The 22,884-nt window shown below is 45.5% G+C and overlaps 1 protein-coding gene across 1 annotated transcript in view; it reads left to right on the top strand.

Moving 5' to 3' along the window:
• jmy (junction mediating and regulatory protein, p53 cofactor) overlaps nt 1-22,884 on the top strand; it is a 209,885-nt gene that overhangs the window by 160,871 nt on the left and 26,130 nt on the right. Inside the window, exon 7 of the mRNA XM_072515988.1 lies at nt 9,635-9,721. Within this exon, the coding sequence (XP_072372089.1) occupies nt 9,635-9,721 (87 nt within the window). The remainder of the gene's footprint in view (nt 1-9,634; nt 9,722-22,884) is intronic.

The following is a 22,884-nucleotide window of genomic DNA, read 5'->3' as shown; positions in this document are numbered from 1 at the left end:
TGGGTGTACAAGGACACCCAAGTCCCGTTGCACATTTCCATCTCCCAATCTCACTTCATTCAGATAATCTGCCTTTCTGTTTTTGCTACCAAAGTAGATAACCTCCCATTTATCCACGGTGTGCTGCATCTGCTGTGCATTTGCCCACTCACCTCCGCTTGTTCAAATCACAATGAAACATCTCTGCATCGTCCTCACAGCTTACCCTATCACCAAGCTATGTGTCATTTTCAAATTTGGAGATATTACATTTAGTTCTCTCATCTAAATCATTAATATACATCGTGAATAGCTGGGGTTCTAACTGACCCCTGTGATACTTCACTAGTCACTGCAATTTGAAAAAGACCCGCTTATTCTTACTCTTTGATTACTGTCTGCTGACCAGGTTTCTATCCATCTCAATACGCTACCCCCCAATCCCATATGCTTTAATTTTACATGCTAATCTCTTACGTGGGACCTTGTCGAAAGCCTTCTAAAAGTCCAAATCAACTACATCCGCGGGGTCTCCTTCATAACTCTACTAGTCATATCCTCGAAGAGTTCCAGTTGTCGAACATGACTTCCCTTTTGTAAATCAATACCGGCTCTGTCCGATCCTGCCACTGTTTTCAAGTGTTCTGCTATTAAATTTTTTATAATGGGCTCTAGCATTTTCCCCACCGATGTTAGGCTGACTGGTCCAGAATTCCCTGTTTTTTCTCTACCTCCCTTTTTAAATAGTGAGGTGACGTTAGCTACCCTCGAATCCGTAGGAACTGTTCCAGAGTCTATAGAATCTTGGTTGATGACCACCAATGCAGCCACTATTTCTAGGGCCACTTAAGTACTCTGGGATGTAGATTTTCAAGCCCTGGGAATTTATCGGCCTTCAACCCGATCAATTCCCCCAAAACCATTTCCCAATTAATATTGATTTTCTTCAGTTCCTCCCTCTCACTAAACCCTGTGTTCCCAAACATTTCTGGTATGTTATTTGTGTTCTCCTTTGTGAAGATACAACCAAAGTATGTATTTAGTTGGTCAGCCATTTCTTTGTTCCTCATTATAAATTCCCCTTTTTTTTTCACTGTAAGGGACATACATTTGTCTTCACCAATCTTTTTCTCTTCACGCACCTTAAAGAAACTTCAATAGTCAGATTTTATGCTCCCTGCAACTTGCGCTTGTACTCTATTTTCCCCTTCTTAATCAATCCCGTTGCCTCTTTTGTTAAACTGTACCCAAACCTCAAACCTGTTGTTTATTCCTAGCCAATTTGTGTGCCCCTACCTTTGACCTAATACTATCTATAATTTCCCTTGTAAGCCGTGGTTTGGCCACCTTTCCCATTTTATTTTTGCGCGACAGAAATGAACAATTATTGCAGTTCATCCAGACGCTTTTTGAATGTTTACCATTGTCAATTCGCTGTCATTCCTTTAAATAACATTCTCCAATTCATTTTAGCCAACTCGCGTTTCCTTTATTTAGGTTCAGGACCCTAGTCTCAGGATCAACTACATCACTCTCCATCTTGATGAAGAATTTCTATCCCCAAGGGCTCATCCCCAAGGGGCCTCATGCAACTAGTATGCCAATTATTCCTTTCTGATTGCACAATAGTCTGTTCTGTAGTTGGTTCTAGATAGTATGTGACTCCAGTGCAACTCCAAAAAGGCTGTTTGCTTACTGCCCTCTAAAATTATCTACCAAGCCACTGAATTTATCAAACATCTCATTGGTTCAAAAATGACCAGCACCATAGACAGAAATGACAGCAACATCCACATTCTGATATTTAATTTTGAAATTGCATGATTTAGAATGCATGGCCTGTTGTAAGGATGTCTGTTGGATTTTTTTTTTGGCATTAAATTTAATGGAAGGAAAATTTGGATGAACTTACGCTCTCCAACCTGCCCAATTACGTTAAATTTGCCGCACACAGGCTGATCCAGTACACCCAAGTACAAGATCAGAAAAATCTCTCCCGTTTTGAGACTGCCTTAAAAAATCTTATTTTTCATTCCCCAAGATTAATGTCACTATTGCTGGATAGCATTGAGAGAGAATGCTCAGATTACATTTCTGATGTCTGATAATCCTCATTGAAAACAGATTTATTTTTTTAAGTCACATACTGTGTAAGCAGGGGATTCTGCCAGGAATTATGGAATTGCGTAGAAACAGGCTGTTTAGACTATCCAGCCCATGCTGGAGTTTATCCTCCATATGTGCAGTGTTATGGGTCAGGGTTTAGAGAATCCCAAAGTGTATCATGGAGTTCACCTGACCCACAACTTCTAATAGATTATGGTATGGGGAGCACACGGCCCACTCTACAGGTGTCGTACAGCAGAAATGGAAAAGTATTTTTTAAAGCAAAACAATGTTTATTCTATGAACTCAAGTTAACCTTTTTAAAACATACAGTGAACATCTTAGCAACCATCAATTCAAATACAACCCCCAAAGAATACAACACTAAGTAATCCTTAATAACTTCCCAAACAACATCCAGAAGACAAAAGAAACACCTTTTAACAGAAGCACATTAGATTTACATTCACTACAGAGAACATTTATAATTCTGAATTCACCAAATGATCAAGAGATAGTCTTTTCATGGCAGAGAGAACACCTGGACACCTGCCCTGTCTGGCTTCAGCTCCAACACTGAAAACGAAACTAAAACGCACCCTGCAGCAAACAGCCTAAAACGAAAGTAAAAAGCTGACAGCCCAGCTCCACCCACGCACTGACATCACTGATAAACACCCATTTCTTAAAGGTACATTTCTTAAACACCCATTTCTTAAAGGTACTCTCGCATGACACCTCCCCCGAAGAAGAAAAAATAAACCATCAACTTCAAGATGGTTTCATTTTTCACCTTTTCACTATCCTTTAAGAAATGCACACAGTAAATATACTTTTTCGTTTCAAAAAACAACACATGCAAACAGGTATAATAATATAGTCCATTTTTTTTTTTTCATTCTTCCTCCACCTGAAATCCGTCTCGATTGACAGCCTCTTTGAACAAGAAGGTCTCTGCACGATCCGTCCATTTCTCTACTCCTCGGCATTTCTCTTTAACGTCAGATACATTAGTTCAATCTGATCACAGAGTCCCTTGTAATTCTCCAACACATGAGCATTGGTTAACACAGTGTTCAGGCCGTCAAATGCCTGTTGAAACTCCGCTGTCCACTGGAACTTGTTACGCTTCTTGAGCAAGTCCGTCAGTGGAGCAATCACGCTACAAATATTTTTCACCAATGTTCGAACAAATCCACTCATGCCAAGAAATCGCATTATTTCCCTTCGTCTTGAGGGTATTGAAACCTCCTCAATAACTGTTGCTTTCACTTCCCGTGTGACCATTCGACCCTGTCCAATTGTATGGCCAAGGAAAGTGACTTGGGCTTTTCCAAATTCATTTTTGGCTAGGTTTATCACCAAACCTGCCTCCTGAAGTCGATCGAATAACTCCATCAGATGTTTTAAATGTTCTTTCCATGTCTGGCTGAAAATTACCAGATCGTGGATGTATACCGCACAATTGGGTAATCCTGAAACAACTTTGTTAGTTAACCGTTGAAATGTGGCTGGGGCGTTTTTCATGCCAAATGGCATAACTTTGAATTAATATATACCACCTGGAATCACAAAAGCTGAAATCTCCTTCGCCCTTTCGGATAAAGGTACCTGCCAGTAACCTTTAAGTAAATCCAGTTTGGAAATAAAAGCTGATTGTCCCACTTTCTCAATTCAATCCTCCAAACGTGGGATAGGATAAGTGTCCGTTCTTGTATCTGCATTAACCTTTCTGTCGTCCACACACAACCGTTGGTTTAGGCACTATGGGTGAGCTCCATTGGCTGCAACCCACTTCAATTATGCCATTTTTAAGCATACTCTCAATCTCTTTGTTAACCTGTGCCAATTTTAAAGGGTTAAGTCTGCATGGATACTGTTTGATTGGAACAGCCTTTCCCACATCTATATCATGTATAGCCATTTTAGTACTTCCCAATTTATCTCCACAAACTTGCCCACGTGCTATCAATAACTCTTGTCAGTCCGTTTTTCCTCTGGAAGATAACTCAACAATTTACCCCAATTTTTAAGAACATCCTTGTATTCCAATTTAATTTGAGGTATGTCAAATTCGCAGTCATCTGGATTTGGTTTGTCACTTTGAGATAGAATCATTAAAACCGCCTCCTTTTTCTCTCCTTCCCTTTCAAAGTACCTTTTAAGCATATTCACATGACACACAGTGAGTTTTCCTTCTATCCGGCGATTTTACCACATAATTCACCTCACTTAATTTTCTTTCAATCTGATAAGGTCCACAAAACCTTGCTTTTAAAGGTTCACCTACCACTGGTAACAACACTAAAACTTTATCTCCACTGGCAAAACTATGAACTTTGGATTTCTTGTCCGCTACCCGTTTCATCACATTTTGTGCAACTTTTAAATGTTGTCTAGCCAATTCACCTGCTCTATTTAATCATTCCCTAAAATTGACATGCAATCCAATAATGTAATTTCCGATTTCTCAGTCACCAATTTTTTCTTAATCAATTTAAGTGGTCCTCTTACCTCATGACCAAAAATTAGTTCAAAAGGACTAAATTTGGTTGACTCATTAGGTGCATCCCTAATTGCAAACAGTACAAATGGAATTCCTTTATTCCAATCCTCTGGATAATCTTGACAATATGCCCTCAACATTATCTTTAATGTCTGATGCCACCTTGCTAATGATCCCTGCGATTCTGGATGGTATGCAGTTGATTTAAATTGTTTTATTCTTAAGCTATCTATAACTTCTTTGAATAACCTTGAAGTAAAATTCGATCCATGATCCAATTGTATTTCTGTGGGTAGTCCATATCTAGTAAAGAATTTAAATAACCCCTCCACAATCTTTTTGGCTGTAATATTACGTACTGGAATGGCCTCAGGAAACCTAACAGACACATCCATTATAGTCAAAAGATATTGATTCCCACTTTTCATTTTAGGAAGTGGTCCTACGCAATCAATTAGGACCCTTGTAAATGGTTCCTCAAATGCTGGAATGGGTATTAAGGGTGCTGGTTTTATCACTGCTTGAGGTTTCCCTATCACTTGACATGTGTGACATGATTGACAAAATTTAGCTACATCTTTATGTAGTCCAGACCAATAAAAATGTTTCTGGATTTTAGCTTGAGTTTTCCTTATTCCCAAATGACCTCCTAATGGTACCTCATGTACAACTCGCAACACCTCCTTTCTGTACCCTACCATCAATCCTACTTGATGAACTTCTGCCCACTTTTCATCCGCCTGCATATGTAAAGGTCTCCATTTTCTCATCAAGTCATAATTTTTACGGCAATGATACTCTGGTATACACTCAGATTCCTCTTCCGTGTATGCTTTCTGATACATCCATTTTATTTCTACATCTTTCTGTTGTAACTCCGCCAATTTTCCTGAACTAAAAATATCCGCCTCATCCCCCACCTGTTCTTGTTCGATCAAAAATTGTTTCTGATAATTGCACTTCAACGTCATCTTCACTCTTTGATATCTCCTCTTCTCTTAACCTGTGACTTTGTAACCTTGTTTCTACACAATCCGGAAAAATCCCACGATCTTCTTCTTTCAACATTTCAATTGTCTGATTTTCCACTGGCTTATCAACCACGGTAGGCATCACGCCCACCTGCGATCCAACTATGTCATTACCCAAGATAAACTGTATTCCTGGACAAGATAGTTTCTCTATTACTCCTACTACCACTTCACCACTCTTCACTGGACTTTCCAACCTTACCTTGTATAATGAAACACTACTCTTCTCACCCTGAATTTCACATGTTACCACCTTTTCTGGCAATATTCTTCCCAAACTACATAACTCCTCATCTCTTACCATTAAATATTGACTAGCTCCTGTATCTCTTAAAATTGTGACTTTTTTACCTACTCCTTCTGGTACACATGAGTAAAGTTCACCTACACAAGTAAATTCTTTAAAGACATCTGGCACATTCTTATAAATCACCTCTTGATCAGGCTGAACAACCTTTTGCACCTCCTTTGCTTCACTTGAGCTTTCCTTTACCACTTTAACAAACCTCACTGTCTTATCCTGTTTTACCACATCAGCCTTCCCAGTGCTTTTCTTCAACTACCAACACTGCGGCTTTACATGGCCTAGTTTATTACAGTGAAAACATTTGAAACTTTTCATTTCTTTTCCACCCTCCTGGATTTCTTTTTTAATCTGAGGTACACTCTCCTTATTATCTCCCATCAGATCTCCTTTACCTCTACCACTTGAGTATTTCTCTTTTCCCCAGTTTCTATCCCTCACAGGCTGAAACTGATGTCGGAAACCAAACTTTGATTTGTGAACTAATTCATAATCATCTACCATTTCTGCTGCTAACCTAGTAGTTTTAACCCTCTGCTCTTCCACATGAGTTCTCACTACATCAGGAATTGAATTTTTAAACTCCTCCGAAAGTACAATTTCTCTGAGAGCTTCATACGTTTGGTCTATTTACAAAACCTTTATCCACCTATCAAAATTATTCTGTTTGATCCTTTCAAACTCCATGTATGTTTGACCAGGTTCTTTCCTTAAATTTCTAAACCTTTGTCTGTAGGCTTCAGGCCTACAGACAAAGGTTCATATGCACCTAAGATTGATTTTTTTCACCACCTCCTCCGTCCCAGATACCTCCTCTGATAGTGATGCAAACACTTCACTAGCCCTACCTACCAGCTTTGTTTGAATCAGTAATACCCACATGTCCTGTGGTCATTTCATTTGTTTAGCCACTTTCTCAAATTAAATGAAAAAGGCTTCCACTTCCTTCTCATCAAACCTTGGCAATGCTTGGATATATTTAAAAGATCCCCACCCAGCCTTCGACTATGATGCTCTTTCTATTTATCCTCATCACTCTCCTCCATCTGTACGTTTCCCTTTACATCCGCCAATTTTAACTGACTATCATGTGCATGGCCATTTTCTGAACTTCAAACTCTTTCTTTTTCCCTTTCCTCTCTCTTTCTTTTTCTCTGATCTGTACCTCTCTTTCTCCTTCATTTTGTTTTGCTAGGGCTATTCTTTCTTTGTTTCTTCTCTCCTTTTCTTTTTCCCTGATCTGTAGCTCCCTTTTGCTCTCTTTTTCTCTTTCCTCTTTTTCTTTGCCCGTCATTGCGTATTCAAGCTGCTTTAATTCTTTCTCGTGTTCCAGTTGTTTAATCTGTAACTGATTTTTTTTTGCCAGTTCTAATGAGTCAGAATGTATCTCAGGCAATTTTAATTGCTCAGCTAGCGCCGTAAGTACCTCTTTTTGCATGCTGTCAGATAACGTTAACTGCAATGTTTTTGCCAAATCTAAAAGCCTTTTTTAAATCTCTGTTCGTAAGGTGCTGCTCCACCCACAAAAACTTCCCATCCTTTTAAAGAGCAATTGTCCACAACACACTCCCTGCTTAAACTGGTTTACCACACCTGAAAAGCAACCACAAATGTGCTCACCCCTCGCTGTCTTTAAGTTTACTAAGCCAATACAATCATGAAAGATAGACTATTATCCCGGACGAGCCCCCAATTTGTTATGGGCCAGGGTTTAGAGAACACCAAAATGTATCATGGAGTTCACCTGACCCGCAGTGTGATGCAACAGAGATCTAAAGTATTTTAAAAACAAAACAATGTTTATTCTATGAATCCAGTTAACGTTTTATAAACACACCGTAAACATCTTAGCAACTATCAACTCAAATGCCTCTCCTAAAGTATACAGTACTCTAAAAGTAAACCTTAATCTTTCCTAGCAATATCCAAAGACAAATACCCACCCACGCTCTGACATCACTGCAGCTACTTGATAAACACCCATTTCTTTAAGGTCCATCCACTACAGCTATTTGATAAACACCCATTTCTTAAAGGTACTCTCATATGACATGGGTCATAGGAGAGTTTGGGAGTCTTGCGGTGGGAGAGGTTGGAGGTTTGTGCTGACGGCAATAGGGAGTCCAGGGGGTGGGGCACTGGGGGTAATGGACAGTGAATCGGATGCAAGGGACGGGGGAGGGGATGTGGTGTTGGAAAAGGAATTGACCTGGGGTGGGGGGGAATTGGCCCGGCGGGGCAATGTATTAGCCATTGCCTCCCTGATAGCCCGCAGATGGAACTTGTTACACTGGCGGGACTTTGAGCTACCTACGGTAGGGGTGTGGGTGAGTGACCTGGCAGAATTCCTGAAGTTGGAGAAGATAAAGTTCACTCTGGGGGTCGTTGAAAGGGTTCACCGGAGGTGGAAACAGTTTATTGATTTTTTTCAAGGAGGATTTCAGGGGTCAGCAGGAGGTGGGTGGGTGGGGGGGGGGGGTTAAAACGAGGAAGGTGGGGCTTGGCTGGGGGGGGGGGGGGGGGTCGATGTCAGGGGGCTGGAGGTTTGGGGCTGTTTGTTGGGTTGATGTGAGGTTCTTCTGATGTTCTTTTGACATTCTGTAAAATTATACTTTTGTTGAAAAGCCTTGAATAAAAATATATTTTTAAGAAAATAAATTGGGTGCCTTGATTTTTAAAAGTTCATTCTTGGGATGTAGGCGTCGCTGGCTAGGCCAGTATTTAATAATAATCTTTATTGTCACAAGTAGGCGTACATTAACCCTGCAATGAAGTTACTGTACAAAGCCTCTAGTCGCCACATTCCAGAGCCTGTTCGGGTACACAGAGGGAGAATTCAGAATGTCCAAATGACCTAACAGCACGTCTTTCGGGACTTGTGGCAGGAAACCAGAGCACCCGGAGGAAACCCATGCACACATGGGGAGAACGTGCAGACTCCACACAGACAGTGATCCAAGCTGGGAGTCGAATCTGGGAACCCTGGCACTGTGAAGCAACAGTGTTGCCTACTGTGCCACCGTGCTGCCTATCATTTATTTCCCATCCCTAATTTCCCTTGAGAAGGTGGTAACAAGCTGCTTTCTTGAATTGCTGCAGTCCATATGGTGTCAGCACACCCACAGTGCTATTAGGGAGGGAGTTCCAGGATTTTGATCCAGCGACAGTGAAGGAACGGTAATATAATTCCAAGTCAGGATTGTGGGAGGCTTGGGGAAGGAACTTCCAGTGGTGCTCGAACTGTCTGAGCTTAGTTCAGACTATTTAGGATCAAGGGAGGTGGTGGCATAGTGGTATTGTCACTGGCCTAGTAATCCAGATGCCCAGGGTAATGCTCTTGAATCTAACCATGGCAGATGTTGACATTTGAAGTCAATAATAATCTGGAATTAAAAGTCTAAAGGTGACCATGAAACCATTGCTGATTTTTGTAAAAATCCATCTGGTTCACTACTGTCCTTCAGGGAAGGAAATCTGCCATTCTAACCCGGTCTGGCCTACACGTGACTCCAGACCCACACAATGATGAGGTTGACTCTTAACTATCCCCCACTGAAATGGCCTAGCAAGCCACTCCGGTCAAAGGCAATTGGGGATGGGCAACAAATGCTGGCCCAGCCAGTCATACCCACATCCAAGAACAATTTTTTTTTAAAAAGGTCTTTAATTTTATATTAATTTTTTTCTCATGTTTATTTATTTCTACAGGAAATCTGTATTGAGAGCCATAATGACAAGATGAAGCAGCACAAACAAAAAGAGGAGGAATACGGAAGCCATCATGCTGGAAAGCAGGTGTGTGAAATTACTGTTTATGATACTTTTTGTGTGGTAGCTAGGTATCACTGTTCTCACTGCTGCCCTCTGGTATTGAAGTGATGAACTAAAAGGCAGAGATACTTTCAATTGGGTTGTACTAAAGATTTCCTCATTTCTTAAAAACAGATGCAACATTGTTGAGTCATTTTATAACATTGCAGCATTACTTTGGAATCGATCATTCCAAATTAATTCCTGAAACTGCAATTTTGAAATTGGCAGAATTATTCAATGTTTGACATGGGGAAATGGAAATGTCGCACTGATAGTGTGGGAGTCTGATGTGGCTCAGTGTCAAATGTTGTTTGCTAACACCTTGGACCTTTTTGCTACATTAAAGGTGCAAAATCAATGCACATTCTTGTTCCAAGGTTGGAATTGAGGAGAAAAGCGTAGGGGGAGTCTTATACTGCATTTAATCTGTTTTATCCTGTATTATTTGCAATAAAATAATCAAATTCCTAGAAATGCAAACTTAATCCGTATCTGAAAGACAAAAAGCTAATGGTTGCTGGGGCCCCTTTGCTTGACTTTGATGCTGAGTAAAATCTTTCCATTCCTATATAGACTGATGAGGAATACATTTTCTCCAAATGTAATGTTTTAAAAACTGAAATACTGCTATGTGATTTCTTTTAATGGGACTGGCTGGCAAGTTGATGTTTCAAACCCGTGACTTTGATTTTTAAAAGTTCATTCATTTGATGAGAGTGTCGCTTGTATGGCCAGTACGGCTCGCACCCGTCCACTACCCCCGGAAAAAACCCACTCATCTAAGCCCGCGTCATGTGGACCTCGTGCACTACCTTAAATTGTATCAAACCTACTCTTGCTATGAGGAGGTTGAGTTCGTTCTTTGCATTACCTCACACCAAAGTCTCCATCATCCTATCTCCCTCCCCAACTCTGCCTCCCACTTCAGCTTAATCCTTTTCACTACTGTCTTGTCCTGCTCTCCCAAAAACCCATATATATCCCCAATCCTGTCATCCTCAGCCTCAACCAGGAGCAGCAATTTCTCCAGAAGTGTACATTCCCAGTACCCAAGGGAACAAAGTCAGCTCCTTACGCGCAAAGTCCTGCACCTTCCAGTCCTGAAACTCACTCCTCCTTGGTAACTCAAACCTTTCCCGCAGCTCCTCTAGCCCAGCGAACCTCCACTCTAAAAACATGACCCTGACCTTCCCCAACCCCTCTTCGCTCCATCTCACCCTGTCGTGAACCTGTTATTCCCACAAAATGGTGTCAACACTGACATGTGATCCAGTTTAAATGCCTCCTCAGCTGGTGCCAGATTTTTGTAGACTAATCCACCACCGGACTCCCCATATACTTTCTTGGAGTGAGTGGCACCAGAGCCCTCAGGCTTGTACCCTTACAAGACACTCCCCCCCCCCCCCCCCCCCCCAACCACCACCACCATTGTCTCACCTTCTCCACATTTGCTGCCCAATAGTAATGCAACATGTTTGGGAGCACCAACCCCTCCCCTGCCCACCTCAGCCTTTGCAACAAAGCCCTCTTCATCCTCGGCATCTTCCCTGCCCACACAAATTCCGAAACTAGCGCATCCAACCTCTGGAAAAAGGCCTTGGGGAGGAAAATCGGGAGAGACTGAAACACGACAGAGATCTTAGCACCTTCACCACCGGCACCCTCCCCGCCAACATATGTTTTATTAATTAACGGGGTGTGGGCGTCGCTGGTTAGGCCAGCATTTATTGCCCATCTCTAGTTGCCCATCAGAAGGTGGTGGTGAACTGTCTTCTTGAACCGCTGCAGTCCTTGAGGATTAGGTATACCCACTGTGCTGTTAGGAAGGGAGTTCCAGGATGTTGCCCCAGCGACTGTGCTACCATGCTTCCCACACAACCCAAAGATGCAGGGCCACGTTAAATTGCCCCTTAATTGGGGGAAAAAAAGGAATTGGATACTTTGAATTTTTTTTAATGTTTCACCTATGCACTGTACCACAGTGGTTAGTACAGTTGCTTCACAGCTCCAGGATCCCAGGTTCGATTCCCGGCTTGGGTCACTCTGTGCGGAGTCTGCACTATTCCCTGTGTCTGCGTGGGTTTCCTCCCACAGTCCAAAGATGTGCAGGTTACGTGGATTGGCCATGCTAAATTGCCCTTAGTGTCCAAAAAGGTTGGGTGGGATTACAGGGATAGGTTAAGGTTGTGTCCTTGAGTAGGGTGCACTTTCCAAGGGCCGGTGAAGACACAATGGGCTGACTATCCTCCTGCATTGTAAATTCTATCATTGTGGCCCACCGTGCGTTTATCTGAAACCCCAGGTACCGAAACCGCTCCCTCGCCACCTTAAACGGCAGAGCCCCCAGGTTCCCCCGTCGCATTTACCTGAAACACCTCACTTTTCCCTACATTCATTTTTTAAAAAAATGTTTTTATCAGGGTATTTGCAAGTTTTTATAATAATAACAATAACAATGACATGAACATGGTACAATAAACATTTCCACCCCCATCCCAATCTTCACACACCCCAACCATAAAACAACAATCCAGCCCTCTCTTCTCCTCCCCCCCCCTCTTGGGAATTCTGCATCTGCTGACATTTTAATTTTCCCCGTGAAAGTCGACGAACGGCTGCCACCTCCGGGTGAACCATACCATTGACCCTCTTAAGGCGAACTTTATTTTCTCGAGACTGAGAACCCCAACCATGTCACTCACCCAGTCTCTACACTCGGGGGGCTTCAGACTCGGCACCACCCGTGTTTTGAGTACCATGGACATTGCCTTAGTGAAACCATGCCAGAACCCTCTAAGCTTCGGGCATGCCCAAAACACGTGGACATGATTTGCTGGGCTTCCCGCGCACCTCGCACACCTGTCCTCTACCCCGAAAAACATGCTCATCCTAGCCACTGTCATGTGTGCCCAGTGGACTACCTTAAATTGTATTAGGCTAAGCCTGGCACATGATAAGGATGTATTAACCCTGCTTAGGGCATCCGCCCACAGACTCGCCTCTATCTCTCCTCCTAGCTCGTCCTCCCACTTGCCCTTAAACTCCTCCACCAGAGTTTACTCCGCCTCCAAAAGCTCCTGGTAAATATCTGATACCTTCCCCTCTCCCACCCAGGTACTAGAGACTACTCTGTCCTGTATCCCCCGTGGCGGCAGCTACGGGAAGGCCGGAACCTGCTTTCTCCAGAAGACTCGCACCTTCAAATACCTAAACCCATTCCTTGCTGGCAATTCAAATTTATCCTCCAAGGCTTTCAAGCTGGGGAAGCTCCCATCTATAAATAGATCCTCCATCTTTATAATTCCTGCCCTTTGCATCTCCGGAACCCACCATCCAGCCTACCCGGTACAAACCGATGATTATTATAAATCGGGCTCCAAACCGATGCTCCCTCCACTCTCTTATATCTCCTCCATTGCCCCCAGATTCTCAAAGCCGCCACCACCACCGGACTTGTGGAGTATCGGGCCGGCGAGAACGGAAGTGGTGCCATTATCAATGCTCCCAAACTTGTGTCTTTACATGACGCCGCCTCCATCCGCTCCTATACCAACCCCTCCCCCACTACCCACTTCCTAATCATGGCTATATTAGCCTCCCAGTAGTAGTTGCAGAAGTTTGGCAGCGCTAACCCACCCTCCCCCTGACTGCACTCCAGCGACACTTTCTTCACTCCCGGGGTTTTACCCGCCCACACAATGCCCGCAATAACCTTATTCACCTGCTAGAAAAAGGCCCTAGGGTTGAAGATGGCGAGGCACTGAAAGACTAATAGAAATCTGGGGAGGACCGTCATTTTCACGGTCAGTACCCTCCCCGCCAGTGATAGCGGGAGCATGTTCCATCTATTAAAGTCCCCTTTCATTTGTTCTGCAAGCTGGGATAGGTTTAACTCGTGCAGTGCCTCCCATTCCCAGGCCACCTGGATTCCCAGATACCGAAAGCTCTTTCCTACCATCCTAAGCGGCAGCTCTCCTAGTCTCTTCTCCTGCCCTCTTGCCTGGATCGCGAACATCTCGCTTTTCCCCATGTTCAATTTGTATCCCGATAAATTGCCAAATTCCCCCAGGATTCACATAACTTCCCCCATCCCCTCCCAACGGGTCTGAAATAATCAAGAGCAGGCCATCTGCGTAAAGCGAGACCCGGTGCTCCACCCCACCCTAAACCAGCCCTTTCCAGTTCCTAGAGGCTCTTAACTACATGGCCAATGGCTCTATGGCCAGAGCAAACCATATCGGGGAGAGGGGGCACCCTTGCCTTGTCCCTCGGTGTAGTTTAAAATACTCCGACTTCAGCCGGTTCATACGCACCCTCGCTACTGGTGCCTGATAGAGCAACTGCACCCAGTCAATGAAGCCATCACCAAACCCAAACCTTCCCAGCGTCTCCCACAGGTAATCCCACTCCACCCGATCAAAAGCCTTCTCCGCATCCATCGCTACCATCACCTCCACCTCCCCTCCTTCCGAGGGCAGCATAATAACATTTAAAAGCCTTTGCACATTGGCCTTGAGTTGCCTGCCCTTTACAAATCACATCTGGTCTTCCCCTATCACCCCTGGGACACAATCCTCTATCTTTGTGGCCAGTATCTTAGCCAGCAGTCTGGCATCCCATTCAGTAGAGAAATTGGCCTGTAAGACCCGCATTGCTCCGGATCTTTCTCCCGTTTCAGGATCAGTGAAATCGAGGCCTGCGACATTGTTGGGGGGAGGACTCTCTTCTCTCGTGCTTCATTAAATGTCCTCACCAACAGTGGGCTCAATATCTCTGAAAACCTATTATAGAATTCCACTGGGTAGCCCCCCGGGGCCTTTCCCGACTGCATGCCCTCCAGCCCCTCGACTATTTCCTCAATCTCAATTGGGGCTCCCAGCCCTTCCACTAGATCCTCATCAACCCTCGGGAACCTCAACTGATTCAAAAACTGCCTCATCCCCGACACCCCCGCCGGGGTTCCGACTCATATAATTTACTGTAAAAGTCCTTAAACACCTCATTCACCCCCACTGGGTCCAGGACAGTATTCCCGCCTCTACTCTTTACTCTCCCTATCTCCTTGGCCGCCTCCCTTTTACTGAGCTGGTGGGCTAACATTCTGCTTGCCTTTTCTCCGTACTCCTAATTCGCCCCCCTTGCCTTCCTCAACTGTTCCACAGCTTTCCCTGCAGTCAACAGCCCAAACTCCGCCTGTAACCTCCGCCGCACCCTCAGTAGCCCCGCGTCCAGGGCCTCCGAGTATCTCCTGGCCACCTGGAGTATCTTCTCAACTAACCTATCCCTCTCAGCCCGTTCCGCCTTTTCTCTGTGGGCCCGTATCGAGATTAATTCCCTCTGACAACTGCCTTCAAACCTTCCCAAACCGTCGCTGCAGGGACCTCCCCCGTATCATTTGTTTCCAGGTAGTTCTGGATGGACTTGTTCACCCGCTCACAGATCGCTTCGCCCGCTAACAACCCCATGTGGTGTTGGGTGCTCTGAGGTACAGATGAACCAACACGGTTGCGATTGGTACAACGCAGTTTTATTCCAACTTGTGGTTTACAGATCTGTCTTGGTACTCAGCACGTGGTGACTGTGTGAGTGTCTTTTTAATCAGGTCCTGTCCTTGTCCTGTCTCCAGATCGACTGACCACCAGGTGTCGTGTTTCTTGTCTTATACTGTCTCTGTCCTTGTCTGTGATTGGCTGTCGTGTTATGTGTGCTAATTGGTCTGTTGGTCTGTCTATCATGATGTGTGTGTTTGAATATCATGACACCCCACATCCAGCCTTCACAGCGGGCATTGTCCTCTCCACACTAACCCGTAGATCCACCCAATGTGGGGCATGATCCGACACTGATTGCCGAGTACTCCGTATCCACCACCCCCGGTATTAACGCCCTGCTCAGAACAAAAACGTCAATGCGAGAGTATACCTTGTGGACATGGGAGAAAAAAGAAAACTCCATTGCCCTTGGCCGTGCAAACCTCCATGGGTCTACTCCCTCCATCTGTTCCATAAATCCCTTCAATTCTTCTGCCGCGGCAGGCATCCTCCCTGTCTTGATTTTGACCGGTCCAATTCCAGATCAATGACTGTTAAAATCCTCCCATAATCACGTTATGTGACTCTAAGTCTTTGATCTTACCTAACACCCGACTCATAAATTCCACATCATCCCAATTCGGAAACATATATGTTCACGAGTACCACCCGCATCCCCTCCAGCTTCCCACTCACCATTGTGTACCTACCCCCCATGCCTGCCACGATTCTCCCTGCCTCGAATGCCACTCGTTTATTGATCAAGATCACTACTCCCCCCTAGTCTTTGAGTCCAGCCTCTGAGTGGAATATGTGGCCAACCCACCCCTTTCTCAATCTCGTCTGGTCTATAACCTTTAGGTGTGTCTCTTGTAACATTGCCACGTCTGCCTTCAGCCCCCTCAAATGCGCAAACACGCGAGCTGTCTTGACCGGCCCATTCAACCCTCTAACATTCCACGTAATCAGCATAGTCATAATTGCATTCAGCAACCTCCTAATATTACTAGAGAGCTGCCTCTCCTTCACAAAGTCCTTTTGGTCCTCCAAAACCACCTCCAGCACACACACCTCCAACCTTCTCACCAGTACCTTTACCAGGACTTTCATGTCTGTGATTAGCAGCCAGATGGGCCTAAAGGACCTGCACTCCAATGGATTCTTCCACATTTTCGGGATCAGCAAAATCAACGCCTGCATCAATGCCGCAGGCAACTCACCCTTTTCCACTGCTTCACTGAACATGCCCAAAAGGTGGGGGACCAACTCTGTCACAAAGTGCTTCTAAAATTCCGCCACGGAGCCATCCGGCCCTGACGCCTTACCCGGCTGCATCATGCCAATCACATCTTTTACCCCTAACAGCCCCTCCACTGCCTATCCTCTCCGGATCTGACACCAGTCTCCCGCCGCCCTCCTCCCGCACCCGACATCCTCGCAACATAGCCCATTGCATTTGTTTCCTCCACTCCCTCCGGAAGGCCAAAATCCGGAGATTTTCCCTGGACCTATTTTCCTAGTCCTCTACCTTTGCTCGCAGCGTCTTAAACATCCCCCTGGATCGCCATCTCTGCCTCCAACTACACAATCTAATCACTCTGGTCAGACACCGTCTTCTCCATCTCCTGGACCATCGTCCCCTGCACCTCGAGGATCTTCTTCACCCGTTCCAAGGTCTCATGAAGAGGTGCCACCACCCCCTCAATCACCTTAGACTAGTTGTTCTTCATTTCCTTGCAATGCTGCCAAATTTTGTCCTTCATGAAACTCATCAATTGTTCCATTTGCAGCTTTCCAGTTGAGGACGACCCTTTTCCTGGCACAATTTTTATAATTGATACTGCACCACGCGTCTCTGCAACTCTTTAGCCAGGGCTCTCATTGCCTGGTGTTGAGTTTGGTAACCCGCAGACATGCCCATCCAGGAGAGACCTTATCCCCCTCCACTCTCCACACAACATTTCTGCTGAGATTCTCCAAAGATAGGGCAAAAGGGACCAAAACCAATGCTTTCAAGCAGGAGCTGCCCTGTGTGCGACCACTCACTCCATGGCCGCCATCGGAAGTATTCTTGGGCTCTCATGATAGGATTTGAACTCATTTGACCCGGCCTCTGGATTACTTATCCAATAACAATGCTACCATGCCCCAAGTTCATATTCGGTCCAGACATATGGAAGGAAAATCTGCTGTCTACTAACTAAAAATATTTTGCAGAAGAATTCCCATAGTTGAATTTTAATTGTGCTAAATTGGCAATCTCAATGAGGAAGGTTCACAGCATGGCTGTGTCTAAAATGGGGAAATTGTCTCATCAGTGCCTTTCTGAGGTTGGGTTGAAGCAAATTCTTTAGACAGAACAGAGGAAGCTTTACTCAAAATAATGCTTCATTTGAATTGAGAGTTGACACTGAATGCTAGAAATGTACGAGGTAGACATGTTCCCTCCAAAGCTAAAAGTGCCCCTGCCAAATCTAGACCCCCCTGGTTGCCTAGAGGAATACAGGGAAAGAGCAAACAGAAAAAGAAAGCATACGATAGGCATAAAGAACTAAGCACTACAGATTGCCTAGGCAAGTATAGAAAGTGCAGGGACAAAGTCAAAATGGCAATAAGGAAATCGAAGAGAGGGCATGAAAAACGATTAGCAAGTAAAGTTAAAGAAAACCCAGAGGTGTTTAACCAATATATTAATTGTGGTTGGGGAGGGTTTAAACTAATATGGCAGGGGTTGGGAACCTATGCAAGGAGTCAGAGGAGGAGGAAATAAGGACAAAAGCAAAAGACAGAAAGGGGAATAAGAAAAGTGTAGGCAGATAAACCAAAAGCCAGATTCAAACAGGGCTACAGTTTTTTTTTAAATATTGGGAGCGGGACTAGTAATGTTAAAAAGACAATTTAACGGCTTTGTGCATTCGCAATAAAGTGTATGAACTAATCGCGCAAATATACATGAATGGGTATGGGAACTGGATATCCAGGGGAATCAGTATTTCGGAAAGACAGAAAAAGGAAAAGGCAGTGGGGGGGAAAAGGCTGGTCAAGGGGGAAATGGACACAATAGTGAGGGAGGATATTAGATCTGACAATGCGGAACCTGTATAGGTAGGGCTGAGGAACAGCAAGCAAATAACTTTCGTGAGCATTGTATATAGAACCCCTAACTGCAGTGATCTTGTTGGGAATAGCACTAAACAGGTGATTAGAGACGCATGTGATAAAAGAACAGCTATAATTATGGGTGATTTTAATCTGCTTATAGATTGGGGAAAATCAAATTGGCCACAATATCATAGAGGACAAATTCCTGGAGAGTGCAGGATGGTTTTCTGGATCATTATGTTGAGGAGCCAACTAGAGAACAGGCCATCCTAGACTGGGTACTGTGTAATGAGAACAGAATCATTGGCAGTCTAATTTTGCGAGACCCCTTGAAGATGAGTGACCATAATATGATTGAATTTTTCATCAAGGTGGAGAGTGAAGTAGTTGATTCTGAGACTAGGGTCCTGAATCTTAGCAAAGGAAGCAAGGGTGAAATGAAGAGGGAGTTGGCTAAGATCAATTGGGGAATGTTACTTTAAGGGATGACAGTGGCTAGGCAATTGAAGCATTCAAAAACCGCATGGAGGAACTGCAACAATTGTTGATTCCTGTCTGGCACAAAAGTAAAACTGGAAAGGTGGCCAATCCACAGCTTACAAGGGAAATTACAGATTGTTTTCAATCTAAGGAAGCAACATACAAATTGGCCAGAAAAACAACAGGCCTAAGGATTGGGAGCTGTTTAGAATTCAGCAAAGAAGGGCCAAGGGATTGATTAAAAAGGGGAAGATAGAGTGCGAAAGTAAGCTTGCAGGGAACATAAAAACTGACTGTAAAAGTTTCTGTAGTACGTGAAAAGAAAAAGATTGGTGAAGACAAATGTAGGTCCCTTACGTCAGAAACGGGAATGTGCAATAGGGGACAAAGAAATGGCTGAGCAACTAAACATATACTTTGGTTCTATCTTCACAAATGAGGACACAAATAAGATACCAGAAATGTTGGAGAATGCAGGGTTTAATGAGAGAGAGGAACTGAAGGTTATCAATATCAGTAGAGAAATGGTGTTGGGGAAATTGATGATTGAAAGTTGATAAATCCCTAGGGCCTGATGATCTACATTCCAGGGTACTAAAGGAGGTGGTTCCAGAAATAGTGGATGCATTGGTGGTCATCTACCAGGATTCTATTGATTGTACAACAGATCTTGCAGATTGGTGGGTGGCTAATGTAATTATTATTTAAAAAGGGAGGTAGAGAGAAAACAGGGAATTATAGACCAGTAAGCCTGATGTCAGGAGTGGGAAAAGGTTTTATAGCAGAGTCCTGAGAAAACAGTGGCAGCATCGGACAGAGTCAGCATGGATTTATGAAGGGAAAATCATGCTTGACAAATCTACTGGAATTTTTCGAGGATGTAACTGGTAAGATTGATGAAAGGGAGCCAGTAGATGTGGTGTTTTTGAATTTTCAGAAGGCTTTTGACAAAGTCCCGCATAAAAGATTAGAAGGTAAAATTGAAGCACATGGAATTGGGGGTAATGTATTGAGATGGATAGAAAACTGGTTGGCAGGCAGGAAACAAAGAGTAGGAATTAACGGGTCTTTTTCAGATTGGCAGGCAGTGACTAATGGGGTACCACAGGGATCAGTGCTAGGACCCCAGCTATTCACAATATATATCAATGATTTTGATGAGGGAACAAAATGTCATATCTCCAGATTTTCAGAAGACACCAAGTTGTGTGGGCAGGTGAGCTGTGAAGCGGATGCAGAGATCCTTCAGTGTGACTTGGACTAATTGAGTGAGTGGGTAAATATGACAGACAGATACAGTATAATTTGGATAAATGTGAGGTTATCCACTTTAGTAGCAAAAACAAGAAGGCAGACTATTATCTGAATGGCCATAAATTAGGAGATAGGGACATGCAACGAGACCTGGGTGCCCTTGTACACCAGTCACTGAAGGTAATTATGGAGGTGCAGCAGGTGGTAAAGTAGTCAAATGGTATGCTGGCCTTCATTGCGAGAGGATTCAAATACAGGAGCAGGGATGTCTTGCTGCAATTATACAGGACCTTGGTGAGGCCACACCTGAAATATTGTGTTCATTTTGGTCTCCTTATTTGAGGAAGGATGTTCTAGCTATCGAGGGAGTGCAGCGAAGGTTTACCAGACTGATTCCTGGGATGGCAGGACTGACATACGAGGAGAAATTGAATTGGTTAAGATTGTATTCACTGAAGTCCAGGTCGGGAAAGAGGCCATTGGCGGCAAGGGCCCTGTAGGAGTTCATGGGCCAGATGGGGGGTGTGGACCTGTGGAGGTTTGCGCGGCCAAGGGCGAAGGAGTTCTCCTTTTTCTCCCACGTCCATAAAGTCTATTCGCGGATAGACTTCTTTGTGTTGAGTAGGGCGCTGATCCCGAGGGTGGAGGGGGTTGAATACTCGGCCATTGCGGTCTCAGACCATGCTCCGCACTGGGTGGACCTGCGGCTGGGGGCGGAGCGGGGTCAGCGTCCTCTCTGGAAACTGGATGTGGGGCTGCTGACGGATGAAGAGGTGTGTGGGCAGATAGGGAGGAGCATTGAGAACTATGGGAGCGAATGACACAGGGGAGGTAACGATGGCAGTGGTGTGGGAGGCTTTGAAGGCGGTCGTTAAGGGAGAGTTAATCTTCATCAGGTCCCACAGAGCAGAGAGGGAGAGGCTGTTGGGAGAGATACTCCGGGTAGATAGGAGATACGCGGAGGCCCCAGAGGGGGGGGCTGCTGAACGAACGCCGGAAACATCAGACGGAGTTCGATTTGCTGACCACGGGGAAGGCGGAGGCGCAGTTAAGGAAAGTGAAATGGGCAGTCTACGAGTATGGGGAGAAGGCGAGTAAGATGCTGACGCACCAACTGCGCAAGAGGGAGGCGCCTAGAGAGATTGGGGGGAGTGCGGGATAAGGAGGGCGACATGGTGCTGAGCCCAGAGAGGGTCAATGAAGTCTTCAGGGCGTTCTACGGGAAGTTATACGAGTCGGAACCCCCTGGGGAGGGGGAAGGGATGAGGCAGTTTATGGACCGGTTGAGGTTCCCGAGGGTGGAAGTGGAGTGGGTGGAGGGATTGGGAGCCCTGGTTGAGTTGGAGGAGGTAGTCGGGGGGCTGGCAGGCATGCAGACGGGCAAGGCCCCAGGCCCGGACGGCTTCCCCGTAGAATTTTATAAGAAGTTCTCGGAGCTGCTGAGCCCGCTCCTGCTAAGAACCTTCAGTGAGGCAAAGGACAGAGGGGCCCTCCCCCCGTCGATGTCGCAGGCATTGATTTTGCTTATCTTGAAGAAGGAGAAGGACCCGCTTCACTGTGGGTCCGACAGGCTGATATCGCTCCTGAATGTAGACGCCAAACTGTTGGCAAAAATTCTGGCTACCAGAATAGAGGACTGTGTCCTGGGAGTGATTGGGGAGGACCAGACGGGTTTCGTCAAGGGCAGGCAGCTGAACACGAATGTGAGGAGGCTCCTGAATATTATCATGATGCCCTTGGAGTGCGGGGGGAAGTGGAGGTGGTGGCTGCAATGGACACTGAGAAGGCCTTTGACAGGATAGAGTGGGAGTATTTGTGGGAGGCGTTAGGCAGGTTTGGATTCGGGGAGGGATTTATAGGGTGGGCCAAGCTGCTGTATCAGGCACCTGTAGCGAGTGTGTCCACAAACCGGCTAAGGTCAGAGTATTTCAGGCTGCACCGGGGGACGAGGCAGGGGTGTCCCCTGTCCCTGTTGCTGTTTGCCCTGGCAATTGAGCCGTTGGCCATTGCGCTCAGGGCTTCAAGGGATTGGAGGGGGCTGGTGCGCGAGGGGGGGGGGGGGGCACCGGGTCTCCCTCTACGCGGATGACCTGTTGTTGTACATTTCGGACCCGCTAGAGGGGGTGGGGGGGTCATGCGGATCCTGAGGGACTTTGGGAGCATCTTGGGGTATAAATTGAACGTGGGGAAGAGTGAGCTGTTCGTGGTCCACGCTAGGGGCCAGGAGGAGAGACTGAGGGAGCTCCCGCTCAAGATAGTGGAGAGGAGCTTTCGGTACTTGGGGATACAAGTGGCCAGGAACTGGGATGCCCTGCACAGGCTCAACTTAACCCGGCTAGTGGAGCAGATGGAGGGAGAGTTTAAAAGGTGGGATATGCTCCCGCTTTCCCTGGCGGGGCGGGTGCAGACTGTGAAGATGAAGGTTCTCCCCAGGTTCCTCTTCATCTTTCAGTGCCTCCCCATTTTCATCCCCAAGTCCTTTTTTAAGCGGGTGAATAGGATTGTTACAGGGTTTGTGTGGGCGAATAAAACCCCGCGAATTAAAAGGGCATTCTTGGAGCGCAGCCGGGGAGGGGGGGGACTAGCTCTGCTGAACTTCTGCAGCTATTATTGGGCGGCCAATGTGGCCATGATTAGGAAGTGGATGATGGAGGAGGGGGCGGCATGGGGACGGCTGGAGGCGGCGTCATGCAAAGGCACTAGCCTAGGGGCACTAGTCACGGCTCCGCTGCCGTTCTCACCGGCGCGATACACCTCAAGTCCGGTGGTGGCAGCGGC

This window comes from Scyliorhinus torazame, chromosome 9 (genome assembly GCF_047496885.1).
Source record: "Scyliorhinus torazame isolate Kashiwa2021f chromosome 9, sScyTor2.1, whole genome shotgun sequence".
Taxonomy (NCBI): Eukaryota; Metazoa; Chordata; class Chondrichthyes; order Carcharhiniformes; family Scyliorhinidae; genus Scyliorhinus; species Scyliorhinus torazame.
This window is presented reverse-complemented; position numbering and strand designations above follow the sequence as displayed.